We start from the raw sequence: 13,803 nt of genomic DNA on the forward strand, positions 1-13,803 counted from the left end.
TTGGTCTCTGAAAGGTTCACCATCACTGGATTCGTCTGAAGAAGCAGTTTCCAGGCAGATTCACTCCTGCACCCATCACGAGGTAGGAATTAAAATAGACCTTTCTGGAATATGGAGCTTTAACAGGGCTTCGTCCAACCCCAAAGAGGAAGATTCTGGTAAGGCACTCATTAACTCTAGGCTTGTGACTGGCTCCCAGGAAGGAGCTTTGGCTAGGCAGCCACTGTTGCATCCTTAGAATGACTCCCAGCAGTCGCAGGTTGGTAAACTGAACAGATGGGACAAAGAAGGCCTGGGGAGATAAGGTTCTCCACCAAGGTGGGTTGTAGGAGGTGCTGGGGCTGGCTCTTGCCTGCAGCACATTGGAAGGACTAGAAAACCATTTAATGGGCCACAGGGTGAGATGGAGATTGAAAGCATCCATACTTCCCACCTTGTTCTTCACAACCTGGTAGAGGAGCAGTGGGACTTACTGAGTTTTTGGGTAAAGAAACCCAAAAGCATGAACACAAGGAACACTGATTTGCTTCTGCTTTTAATTCCATTCCTTTGTTGGTCTCTTATGTGTTTGGTCCAATTGTCTTTTCAGTTTACTGCCACTTCTGTGCCTGCTTCTCTTATTTAGGTATTCACTGGGCATTCCTTCTCCAAGGAAGTCTTTTCCAGTCACCCAGGACCCTTGCCCATCTCTTTAAGCTCCCATAGCATTCTGTGGCAAGTTGAATCCTTACACTCATCACATGGCTTAGCTGATCTACTAAAATGTCTGATTTCTTAACTGCATATTCCAGAGGATCACCTGATTATCAGCACTACTCTGGGGTTGTTTGGGGGACTTTGCAATCAGGAAGCAGAGAGAGGAAAGCCACTGAACAAGATTAATCGGGCCGGGGAGATAGCTCAGTAGAATAAGTGCGTGCCTGGCAAGTGAAAAGCCCTGAGTTCAAACCCCAGTACCACAAAAAAAAAAAAAAAAAAAGATTAATCCTGCAACTCAAAAGCAGTGAAGTCTCCTGTATCTGGGTAGAAAGACCTAGGTTGGGGCAAGCTTCTGAGGCATGAACAAGAAAAGCAGCTCACAGTTTACTCCTGGGGAAGACTGCTCTCCTGCCAGACACACAGATCTCCTCACCCATAAGGTGAGGGCAGGCGCTGAGTGGAGCTGAGCAGAGCATGTATCCAGTTGGAGGCCCAGGTCAGGAAGGGGAGCAGGCAGGCAGGTGATTGCCTCAGGGAGGGTTACCCCCCCACAGCCTTCTCCCCTCCATCCTGCAACTCCTATAAGGAACAAGGGGCACTCTTGCACACCCCCACCCCCACCTGTGTAACCAAATCCAGATTCTCAATGTGCCAGACCCTCACAAGCCCTCGGATTTGCCCCTGCTTTTCCTTTCCTTTCCAGATCATATGCCAACTGTAATGTTCATGAGCCTCTACCTTGCTTCAACCAATGTGGCCTTTGGGGCCGCAACTTCCAAGCAGGATCAGGGGATTTCCCATTTAGTGGGGTGCATGGTAACCTCTAGAAAGGCACAAGGGGGAGAAGTGTGAAGAGATAGGAGACAGAGGCCCTGACACGTTTTTTCAGTATGCAAGTGTTTTTTTGACTCCACAGCCAGTTGATTAAAATGAAACATAAAGGGCAGCGAAAATATACACCCAATGCAAAAGGTAAAGGCAAACATAAAACATAAAATAAACCACACGATACCATAAACCCCAAAACCAAAAAATTAAAATCCAAAACCCCTCAACTTTATATATATATATTTTATACATATATATATATATATATTTAGTTTTTTTTAAAAAAAGGGAGAACAACTTCAAAACCAACTGGGCAGGATGAGGGGCTGGGGAGCAGTCCTACAGAAGGGGGCCCAGAAATTCCCCCAGGGAACAAAGAACAAACACAATACAAAGAAAATTAACCACCAATGCTCCCAAATGGGTCAGGAGCCTCCAGAGAACAGATTGTCCCATCCTCAAACTGGCTTTTTTTTTCCATTTTCTTCTTTTGTTGTTGTTTAGCACCTGTACAATAAAACTGTACCATCTCCACCAGAGCCAGCCACAGTGAGGCGCTCCTGCCTTCGGATGGTACAGACTCTACAAGGATTGTTCGGAAAAATAGCGATTGGTAGAAAAATAAGAGAGAGGGAAAGACACGCTATAGAGGGAGCGGGGACAAGGAAGCACCCCAAGTTCCTTGCTTTCTCCCCTCCTTTCTCTGCCAACCAGCACTACAGGCTTGGAGGAGGCCGGTGTAGCCACACCCTCAGCCTGTGGCCAGTCCTCAAGCAGGAGCAGAGGCCAGGCTGGAGACTGGTCTCCCACCTTCGCCTAGGAAAGTATGGATGCCTGATGTCACATCTGGCTGTCAGGCCCAGGGCCCTCCAGAGAGTCCCACAGAGAACAGCGGGGAGGGGAGCAGTACTTGCTGGAAAGGGCTCAAGATGGGAGTTGAGGGCTAGGAGGTGAGAGGCTCAGTATCTGAAGAGGGGAGGCCAAGGACAGGGTCGATGGATATGGGGGCAGGTGAAAGATGAAAGAATAACCCCGCATTGTGCACCTTTTAGGGAGCAGTGGAGAAGGTGTGAGGGGGCACCCTCAGCCCTCAGGCCCGTTCTCAACTCTCCTTTAGCAGAGTAACTCATACACCCCTCACCCAATTCTCCTCTCCCTAGTTAACACCAATCTCAAGATGGCGGGGCTGCTGTGAAGGACAGGGAGGAGAGAAACTGACAGGGGAAGGGGAGCACCAAAGCCTCAGGATTTACACCCAGACCCCAGCTCTGAGCCAGCATCATTCGTCAAATGTTCTTCACCCTGCTCACCTCTGCCCCTCCCCAGGGAGAAAGCAACCTGGGAAGAATTTTGTCAGAGGAAGGGAGCAGCCCCAAAGCTTGTCAAGAAAGAAAAAGAAAGGAGGTAAAGAAAGTCCCTCAATACAACAAGTTGTCTCAAATCGTCACAGTGATACAGACTTATCAGAAACCAATGAAACAATACAAATTAAATACTAATAAAATAAATACTATGGAAGACAGAAGAACACGGGTATGAGGGGGCACTCAGGTTTGGGATTTTCTCATTTCTCCTTGAACACGATACAGCCACGCAGGCCCATGTCTGGTCTTGGTCATATGCAAAGATGACAGTCCAAGGGACCCTGGTGCCACCTCTGACACCCCCCTCCCCGGGACCTCTTGTCTTCAGACGTGGAGTTCAACTTTCCACCCCCATCACCAACCACAACAAACAATGATGACAGGGCGATGAGAATTAACTGTAACCAAAAAACAACAACAAAAAAATCCAGTCACTAATGCTGGCATTGATAAGGCGGCTTCTTGTTGGTCCATATTATTGCCTCATTCTGCAGTCTGGTGCTCGGTGGGGAACATGGGAGGTGGGGGAAGGGTGAACTCGAGAGGAGAAAGAACAGGGAAGGGCTGTTTTCCTGGTCAACTGTTCCAAGACTGGAATTCCACCTCAGACCCTAGGAGCCGAAGGAGCTCAGGCTCATAAGCAACCAGCTCCACAGTCTCAGAGGAGCCTGGGGGAGATCTGTCCTCCACGCCACCAGGCCTCTCAGCAGGGGTCAGCAGCTGACTGGAGGCCACCTGCCGGTAGAACTCGGCCTTGGGCAGGGTGGTGATTTCAAAGTGCGGAAACCGGGCCTGAAAGATCCTTGAAGAGAGCTTCAGCCGCTTGAGGACATCGGTGAAGAGGAACCAGTTGCAGGGCCTGAAAAGGCAAGGGCAGGGTGGGAGTTAAGAAGGGAGGCTCAGGGGAGTTGGACAGTACTGACAGAAGCACTGCAGATGGACAGAGATGGTGAGGGACCCCTGAAGTCTAACTTGGCTCCTGGTCCTCCCAATAAGATTTGGTGCCAGTCTAGCTATCCCCCACTAAAGCACAGGCTCTGTGGCTAAGGCTGAGGTGAATATTTTCTCCTAGCCCAGCTAGGTATCCGTGAGCACTCAGCCTATGCCTGAGCTCTTCCAAGGAGAGTGAGCAGGAGGGAGACCGGCCTGCCAGAACCAAAACCTCTTAGCAGGCATCTGCAGGACTCTGACTGTGTCCACGACCTGGGATTTATTATGCGCCAAGACCACATCTTCCCAACCCCCTGCCTCTGCAGACCCTGTCTTATTTCCCTTTCCTGTTCTCATTCCTGTTTCCCTGGCCTCCCCATTCTCCAAGATCCTCAGCAGCAAGGGAGCTGTGGAGAAAGGCCTAAACTGAGGGTAATCCAAAAGGCATTTGTGTTTGGCTCTGGAATGCATTAGACAAGTTTGTTCTCCAGCAGCAGCAGCGCAGAGGCAGCACTGTCGTTTGTGCAGGCTGGGCTCACGTTACAGCCAGTCTGCTGTTGTGAAGCACACCAGAATGGGCAGCAGCCGGGGCACAGCTGGGAGGGGTGCTAGAGAGGCCACTCACAGGCCGGCAGCGTATTGGCTAAAGCAGGAAGAAACACTGCCTCCTGTGTCAGTCTCCTCTGTTTCCAGGGCTGCCGGCTCCAGCCTTGGACTCTTCTGGCCTGGACTATGCTGCATGTGCTACAAGCCCGACTGGCTTCCTTTTCTCCAGAATCACTCTTGGGCACCCTTCCTACCATCACTGGATCCTCTGTTTCAATGAATTTTCTACAAACAAAACCTGACTCTCCACTCCAGTCCCTAAACAGCTTTCGACAGATCCCCAGTGTCTACAGAAAAAAGCTCCAAATTCTTTAGCAAGATATTAAACAAGGCCTTCCAATGATGATTCTATTTGATCTCTTCAACTCCAATCTCTGCCACACCCACAATCCCCAACACACACTGTGGTGCTGACCCCACCAGCCAGCCTCATGATGTAGGACTGCTCCTGCTTTCTGAACCTCCTGAGCTTGTGTGGCTCAGTAGCTTTGCTCATGCCATGCCATGTTTCTGTCCTTCCTGGCCCAGCTCAGATGCCATGTCCCCTTTGACTGTGTGCTCATCCCATCCCCCAAAACCTCCTGGTGCCTGTTCCACACCCCTATCTCAATCCTTACTTCCAAAAGAGGCACGTGGGAAGGGCTACAGAAGCAACATAAAATGTGGTCCTCTCTGGGCCCTACAGATGGGGAGTTCAGGATGGACTGGAAGTTTTTATTTTCCAATTGACACCCTTCTGAACTTTTTGAGCTTTTTATAAGCCTGCTTAGAACATTTGGTCTTTTATTAGAGTCATTATATATTTGTCTGTTTATTGCATTAGACTTTGGATTCTTTGAAGGCCAGAGCTATGTTCTGGTCATCAGGGTTTGACCTAGTGCAGCTGCTTAAGACATGTTATGAAATCAAATGTTCTGTCTAGTGCTCAAAACATCTAGCTACACCTACAGTCTTTATTCTTAAAATATACATGAGCTCTGCTATTTCATGGGACTAAGGATGGAGTGTTCTAGGCTAAGAGAAAGGGACCACTCACACCATTGACTTGGACCATCACTTTCAAAGAATGGGGGAAAAGAGCCCTTCAAATCATTCCTGCTGCCATTCAGAATCTAGTCATGCTTCGATGATCCAGAAGGCACTTCTCTCTTTTTTTAATAATTTTATTGAGAAACAAATAGCAATGAGACAGTTTCAAAACCAATTAGTAGGACAGTTTCAATAATTAATACATTGCATATTGTTGTCTTCTTAGTGGTTATTCATAGTACAAGATGCAGACATGATATCCTGTCCACAAACACTATTAGAACAAATCTTTCTATTCATGGAATTAAGAGAAACTAGCTGTGTATCTATCCTATTTTGAATATACAGATACAAAAAGGTCCTTCATTTGAATCCCCTTTTTTGTTTAGTTTCATCAGAGAAGAGTATTCCATTGTCATTTAAATAAAGACCCAACATGGCTGTGCTGTGCTGTAGCAGTGGGTAAGGGCAGTTTCAGAACAAGTGCCACAGGATGGCACATTAAGAAGGCAGCCTCGCCAGTAGCCCCTCTCAGCTGACAACTTGCCTGCCACCTGGCTCAAAGAGTGGCACACGGCCCTTCGTTGCCTGAGTTAAGTCTGTACCTAAAGCAGCCTACCCTGGTCCTTTTACTGCTTGTGGCCCCAAGATCCTGTTTCAGAGGAGGTGCTGGACACTTTGGAGGCATTAATTCACTGTGCAATACTATATCCTGGAGGCCCCGCCTTGTCCTCAGGGATCAGCTTCTGCCCAGAAGAATAAGGACCAAAGCCCCTGAAACTTGATCTCTCCAAGTGTCATCATATAGGCTATTTTTATTCTTATCAGGCCACTGGGAAGGTATGCAAAGAAATGGGGCCTAGGGTCTAGTGTCATAAACAGAGACACTCACTAGATGCATTCCTAAACTGTCACCCCACTCCCTATCCTGTGCATGCTGTGCTAGTTCACTGGGTTTTAAAATAGGGCTTGGGAGTTAGACATGGTGGCACAAGCCTATAATTCCAGGGCTTGAGGCTAAGTTCAAGCCCAGCCTAGGTTATATAGTGTCTCGAAAACAATAAAATAAAATAGGGTTTACTGAGCCAGGCACAGTGACATATGCTTGTAATCCCAGCTACTTGGAGGGTTGAGGCAGGAAAATCGTAAGTTCAAGACTAGCCTGGGTAACATAGCAAGATCCCATCTCAAGAAAAAAGTCTGATATTTTAAATACAGGTATTAAGAGTCACTCAACTCTTTTACAGTGGTCAGCTCTCACCCTGTAGAGTGTTCTTTTCATGCTTTTAATTGGCCTACAGTCACTCTGCAGAGCATGTTTCTTTCCTTACCTTTTTTTTTTTTTTTTGGCAGAACCAGGGATTGAACTCAGACCCTTGTGCTTGCCAGGGAAGCGCTTATTCCACTGAGCCATCTCCCCAGCCCTGTTTCCTTACCTTTAATACATGTAAAACCTTACAAATAAGGAACAGGTATCAAGGAAAAATAATCCTTAACATTGTTTAAAAATAGTGGTGGAGGAACCAAAGGGAAATTGATCCTGCATTCTCATTCTGCCAGGCAGCATGTCCACTTGCTGATGTAGAGGGAAACCCAACAAGAACTATAGCCCTGAAGATTGTTGAACTCCCTTCTAAATCACCAAAGAAAGACCCAGTTGGGTCCTGTCTAATATTGGGCGCCAGCTAGCCTCTAGCCTCTGCACATAGGTGCTGCCCATTATCATATGCACAGTCATCTGCGCTAGCAGCATGCGTGCCATCACCTTGCCAACATTAGGGCTCAAAGAACCAGGCCGAGGATTGCTTAAGGACCTTGGTGGCTCCACAGCTATGGCAACCATATGTCCCGGCTTTTCTGAGAATCTCAGTTGCAAATATTGTGTCTGCCTGTCCCCAGAAACCACAAAAATGTTCCAAAATTTCTAATAGATTTCTAATAAATTTCTAATAAATTTCAGTCCAAATATCTCTCAGATAATCTCGTACACCCAAATGCACAAAAGGGATTCAGGAAATGTATGCAGCTGCCAGACATACTCTGGACTTAGAGGTCCACAGATTTCTAATATGAACACAAGTTATGTTCAGTCTGGACTGGGAGATCAGGCTGGTCCTTTCCTAAGCTCCAGCATTTACTTGCCAGTCTTTGCTTCCTCCCAGAGAGATTTACCTTTCCCAGAAGAGGGGCTCAGGGGTTGCCAGATCTGTAGACACTCAGTCCCTACAGCTCTTTCAAACACTTACCCGCGCGACACTGACACCTGGAGGTTGTAGCAAGGAAGAAGAGGCTTGTCTGAGAGCTCAAACATGAAATCATCCTCTTCCACATCATCTCCTTCTTGATCAGCACTCCCAGGGGGATTGTGCAGGAGGTCACAGGCAAAGCCGTCTTTTTGCTCTGTAAGGAGGGAAGGACTCCACTACATGAACAAAGCTAAAGAGAAGAAATGCTCCAGCCAGATAAAGGGACACAAAGGGGTGCTGAGGAGATAAGTGACAAGGCCACAAGTCTTTTGCTGGCCCAAGGGTTGCTAATCCCATGGCCTGGATCATTGGGAGGATGGGTAAAAGTTCTAGGTCTGGAAAGAAATATTTTGTGGCCCAAAACTCAATGCATCCTTCCATTCTCTGACTGGAAAAAGAAAGTGACATGAAGAACAAGCTGCTCAGCTGTAGGAGATGGAAGCCTGAAGCTACTAACAGCAGTCAAGCAAAAAGTGAAAACACCTGCCCTTCACTGCCTGCAGCTTTCCCAAGCAGCCTGCCTGCCTGATCGCAAAGCCTGGGGTTCAAATGCTTCGCACCCCAGCCACGCGTTTGGGTGCTGCCTGTTGCATTCTGTCCCAACCTTGGCTGCCCCAGCTTTGTCCAAGCGTAGGGGTGGGGGCTCCTTTTGCTTGTTAGCTCCTGGCCCACTGTAGACAAAGATATTGATCTTCAGAGTGAAGGAAGCCTGGGCTAGAAAGCTGAGGACATCAGCTTCTGGTGGGATTAAAACAAGTAAGGGATGTTGGGCTTGGTGGTACACACCTGAGGAAAGATTGCCACAAGTTCAAGGCCAGCCTGGGCTACACAGTGAACTCAAGGCCAGCCTGAACTACACAGAGAGACCTTGTCTCAAAAAAAAAAGACAAAGTAAGGGAGGAGAAAGGGACCTTGGATGAGAGAGAATTTGAAAAGTACTTGTGGTGGGGAGTTGTAGCAGACTAAGGAGGGATGACTGTGTCTAAATCAGTGTTATGTCCTGTGATTCAGGCAAAATGATTTCAGGATCTGGTAGAAGGAAGGGTTAGAGTTTGGGCTGAAGCGGTCTGTAGAGGCTACTGCAGGTGAGGGCTACATTACCTCCACAGGGCAACTCCTATCTTAGAGAAGAAGCAGTAACACTCAAACCAAATCCTAAACCTCTGAGCCACAAGGCTCTGAGGAAGACAAGGGTACGGTTCTTCCCACTTGAAGCTTACCCAACACAGAACTGCTGTAGAAGTCCCAGGATACACCTGGGTCACCTTCTGCCCGGCCCTGAAGATCCGAGAGGTGATCTGAGGAAAGAAGAGAAGGCAGTGAGACCAGGACAGTAGGCTTGAAAGGAGCTGTCCATGCACGTGTGGCTGGGAGATGGGAGGAGGGAAAAAGTGCCTAGGCAGGGGCCAGGAGCGACCCACTTCCTGCTTCTGGGCCAAGGCCACAAAGCACCAGCCAGCAGCCAATCCAGCTCACCAACCAGCTGGGGTCTGACTTAATGTTTAATAGGAAAAAAAAACCCAAAACATTTAACCTCCAACAGTTTAGAACTTAGAGGTTTCACTGAAAAATCTGGATTTCCAAGTTTTCACCAAAAAAGAAAAAAAAATCACATTTGGCAACACTGTGTCTGCATTCCTTAATGTCAACAGTTGGCTGGAGGGAGCTGCGACATGTGCAAGCTCTAGTCCCCACCCAGCCTCTTCCCTCTCATACACATCAGCCCTAAGGCATGTAGTTCTGGGACCCCTGCCCCAAACTGAATAGGGAATTCCTCTGCACGCAGAATCCTAGATGCACCCAGCATTTTCATTCCCTGTTGGTTCCAATGTTAACAGATCTAATCATGATTTCTCTCTCTATCTCCCTCCTGTGCCTCCCCCCTCATTTTCTAATTTGAGACAAGGTCTCACTAAATCCTACGTTGCCCAGGCTAGGGTCAAGTTTGAGAACCTCTTCACTCTTCCAGAGTGCTAGGATTACAGGTGTGTGCCACCATGCCCAGCAAGCCTCCCAAGTAGCTGGAGCTAGGGGCATGAGCCCCATACCTGTCTATAATACATCCACAGTAGGGCTGTAATTCGTATGTCTCACTGCGGGGCAGCTCTGAATCACCAGTGGTGCATATATGATTGTCCCTTCGGGCGGCATGGGACAGTCCTCTCTGGCAGTACAAGCCATCTGATGGGAGTTATGCATGTAGCACCAGTAGTTCAAGCTTTCCGGAAAGTATTAAAGTAAGATAAGTGGCTGGGGGCAGGTGTTTTAGTTCAGTAGTAGAGCAAGTACTTAGCATGTGTAAGGCTGTGGGTTTAATTCCCAGCGCCAAAAGAAAACTAAGTGTAATTTCTTCTCTTTTGTCTTTAAAAATCATGGGGAAAATAGCCAGGTTTATCCTCATAGAAAACATTTTGCTTTTATTCACAGGTGTATACACAAAAGAACTGAAAACAGGTGTTCTAACAATAATTTGGGCATGAACTTTAGTAACAGCTCTATTCATGACAGCCAAAAGGTGGAAACAGCCCAAATAGCCATCCATGATGAGTGCATAAACAAATTAGGCACATCTATACAATGGAATATTATTATTATTATTATTATTATTATTATTATCATTATTATTTTGTGGTACTGGGTATTGAACTCAGGACCCTGCGCTTGCCAGGCAAGCACTTCTTCTACTGAGCCAACTCCCTGACCCAATGGAATATTATTTAGCCATAGAAAGGAATGAAGTACTGATACATGTTATAACATTGATGCTAACTGATCAGCCCTAGAGACAAGAGGCTATATAAAGAACAAAATACTGACACATATCCAATCTTGAAAACATAATGCCATATGAAAGAAGACAGTCACAAAGGCCACGCTACCTTACCCCATGTATATGAAATATCCAGAACAGGCAAGTCCATAGAAACCAAAAGCAGATTGGTGGTTGCCAGGGGCTAGGGAAGAAGGGAATGGACAGTGGTTCCTAACAGGGGCAGGAAAAAGTTCTGAAATTGTATGGTGGTGAGGGCTGTACAATATTGTGAATGTCCTATCTACTGAAGTATATCCTTTAAAATAGCTAGAATAGCAAATTTTATGTTGTGCGTATTTTACTACAATAAAACAACTTTCACTTCCTGGCCCTAAGGATGGATCTCAAATCACCCTCAGCCTCTTGTTTCCTAGCTGGACATCATCCAGGGGAACTGTTTCACCTCTTGGTCCCACATGGACAAAAATTAGGCCTGCTGGCTCTCATGACAAAGTCAGCTGTGCTACACATGGATGCATGGCCCAGCGCTGTCCAGAGGCCACCGACTTCACTGTGTGTTGTAGCCATCAGCCCTTAAGTGACACCTAGACTACAGGAGAGGAGAGTTCAAAGGGCATAGGGGATATGACGCCTGGAGGAAGTTGGCAGCCATTCTTAAAGGAGGGGCAGTCAACTCCCCAGTGGAAGGCAGAAGAACTACCCAACGTCACTCATTTTTTGCCTTCTTCTAGCAGTCAGTTTGCTTCAGTAGGAAAGGCAGCCAGACAGAAGCTTTCAAAGTAATGCCAAGCACCCAGGATGGCAAACCTTCAGTAATGCATGTCAGATCTTTTCACACTGCCAGCTTCTGTGCTCTTTTGTCCCTTCACCCACTTGAGGGAGTCAGCAGTAGTTCCTCCCAGAAGCATCTGTCAGGTAGAGTTCTACTCCAGTCTAACCCTGTGCTTGGGATTACGGACGGACGACAAAGGAAAGAGAACCAAAGCCTAGAAGGTGGGACAATGCTAGTCTTGTTCACTATTGCTTCCCCTGTGCCCAGCCCAATGCCAGGCACATCTTAACAGCTAGGGGGTATCTCAGCTAAGTGAGACTCTAAGAGCTTGCCCAACCAGCATGCCAAAACACATGAACATAAGACGGGCAGCCCCTCCCTGTGAGAGGTCACACAAGGGTTCCGTCAGAGTGCCTTGGAGCTCACCACATTCCTGGGGCTCCTCTCTAGGAACTGCCTTTGGAGCCCCCGGCACATTCCTCCAGTCCTGCAATAGCTGCATGTCTGCCTCATGCAGGTGAACTTGCCTTCCCAAGGTAGCCCCAGGTTCACTGGCAGGTGCAAAAGTGCCAAAGTTAGAACAGGCCCAGGAGCAGTACACAGGAGAAGCTCTGGACCTGCCTGCCGGGGCAGCCCCGATATATGTACCTCATAGGTGTTCACATAGTGTCAGAAGCAAGAGTGATTTTCCTTTCCCTTGAGCTTCCCTATCCCTGCCCCCAGCTTTGCTCCTATCCTTTCATTGAAAAAGTGCCCTGGGCCCAGCGATCCTCCCCCTACTTCTATGCTCTAAAGAACTGCAAATGGATAATCAAGCAAGTACTTCTGTATGCAGGACCACAGCAACAGCACTCATAACAATGGCTAGAAGCCAGACACAGCCCAAACGTCCATCAGTGGGTGAAGGGATAAAGGAAATGGGGGACATATGCACCTTGGACCATTACTCAGTCACCAACAGGAATGACTGAAACCAGTGCACTACCGGAAGGGAGCCAGGCACAGAGGTCCAGCCAGTGCGACTCTATATACAACCTCCACAATAGCTCCATCCATGGAGACGGAGCACAGAATGGTGGTTGCCAGGCACAGAGAGGAAGAGGAAAGGGGTCAACAGCTTCATGGTGCAGGCAGGGTTTCATCTAGGGCTGCTAAAATGTTCTGGAATTAGAGCGCAATGGTGGTTTCACAATGTAACGTATGCACTAAATGCTACTGAATTGTTTGCTTTTCAATAATTTGTTTTATCTTACATGAATCTTACCTCAAAACAAAAAGAAAAGCACCTGAGGGCCTCGCTGTAAGAGCAGAGCCTCTTACCTCCATGTGAGCCACAGCCATCAAAGTTTGTGTGTTTCCTAGGGCGCCAGATTACCCCCCCCCCACCTCCAGCCAAGTCACCAGATGAGCGACATGAAAGGAGAGAAAAACAAAAAGCTAGTGGTCTTCAACACGGGGTCATACAGCAAAGGTCTCTGGCAGGAAAAACAAAACCCTTCAATGCAGTGACCTCGGTGGTAAACTGTTAACCCTTTCATCGGCAGAAGGAAAGGCAGTCCTGATGGGCCTCTGGTGCTCCGAACCAGACTGAGACAATCACCCCCATCCTCAGCATGCCTTCCCACAGACAAGGCCAAGCAACTCTGTTTTCCTTTGGCCTGGATAATGCTCTTTTCTTCAAAGGGTCAAAGGTAAATCAATCACAGGTCTGGCTATCAGTTTCCTGAGGGGGAAGCCTACCACAGGCCTCTTGAAGGTTAGGGCCACTTGGAATTCCCACCCTGAAAATGAGGTAGGAAGGGTTTACTGTCTGGCCTCCGGCACCCAGCATGGCACCTAGAATCTAATGGGTGCTCAACAAATGGAGGGGCAGATGAACAAGTGAGGGAGTGCAACTCTGTCCTTCCTGAGTTTGGAAGAAATGGGCCTCACCTGAAGCCTGAAGTCAACCCGATGTAAGACAATCCACATTTACAATCAGGATGAATCACCAGCATCTTCTGCTTTACGAAAGGACGCACTGCAGAATACCTGCAAATAGTGACGATCCTTTGTACACCTAGAAGACTTGCGTCCCAAACAACTCTTCCAGAATAGGGGTCTTGTACAAAGCCAGAGCAGCTGTCCAGGAGGCCCAGTCCCAACCCTTGGGCCCACCTCTGCCTGCAGAAAACCAAGCCCCCTGTATCCTACAGGGATTCACCTTCATTTTCTGCCTAGTGAGGCTCCCACTGGGGGAAGATGAAGATAATCTAGAGAGTCTGGCCTGGCAGTGGCTTGGGGATGAAAAACTCTTTAAATACCTCAGCTAGACAGATAATGTTAAAAGAAAAAAAGGGCCACGTGACATATATCCTGGTGTAGGCTGGAGAGGAGGGTGGCAGAGGGGTGCTGCCATAGCCTCCAGCCTCAGGTAGCCAGCATCCCATCCACCCAGTGGTTCCTGACAGTTGGCAAGGAGTCATCCAGAGATTAAAAAAAAAAAAAAAATGAAGCAAATACTCAGGGTCAAGGTGTGAATAAAGCCCCTGATACTGATTGGCCAACATCATGAAT

The 13,803-nt window shown here is 47.8% G+C and overlaps 1 protein-coding gene across 7 annotated transcripts in view; it reads right to left on the reverse strand.

The window, feature by feature from the left end:
* Positions 1-1,776: 1,776 nt before the first annotated feature.
* Positions 1,777-13,803, reverse strand: part of Bcorl1 (BCL6 corepressor like 1) — a 64,391-nt gene continuing 52,364 nt past the window's right edge. For all 7 annotated transcript variants that reach the window (XM_023718854.1, XM_023718857.1, XM_023718855.1 and 4 more), the window contains 3 exons: positions 8,923-9,000; positions 7,703-7,856; positions 1,777-3,750 (listed from right to left, as the gene is read on the reverse strand). In XM_023718854.1, coding sequence (XP_023574622.1) covers positions 3,468-3,750; positions 7,703-7,856; positions 8,923-9,000 — 515 coding nt within the window. In that variant the 3' untranslated portion in view covers positions 1,777-3,467. The remainder of the gene's footprint in view (positions 3,751-7,702; positions 7,857-8,922; positions 9,001-13,803) is intronic.

The sequence above is a fragment of the Octodon degus genome, unplaced genomic scaffold, assembly GCF_000260255.1.
Source record: "Octodon degus isolate 3935 unplaced genomic scaffold, OctDeg1.0 scaffold00063, whole genome shotgun sequence".
Lineage (NCBI taxonomy): Eukaryota > Metazoa > Chordata > Mammalia > Rodentia > Octodontidae > Octodon > Octodon degus.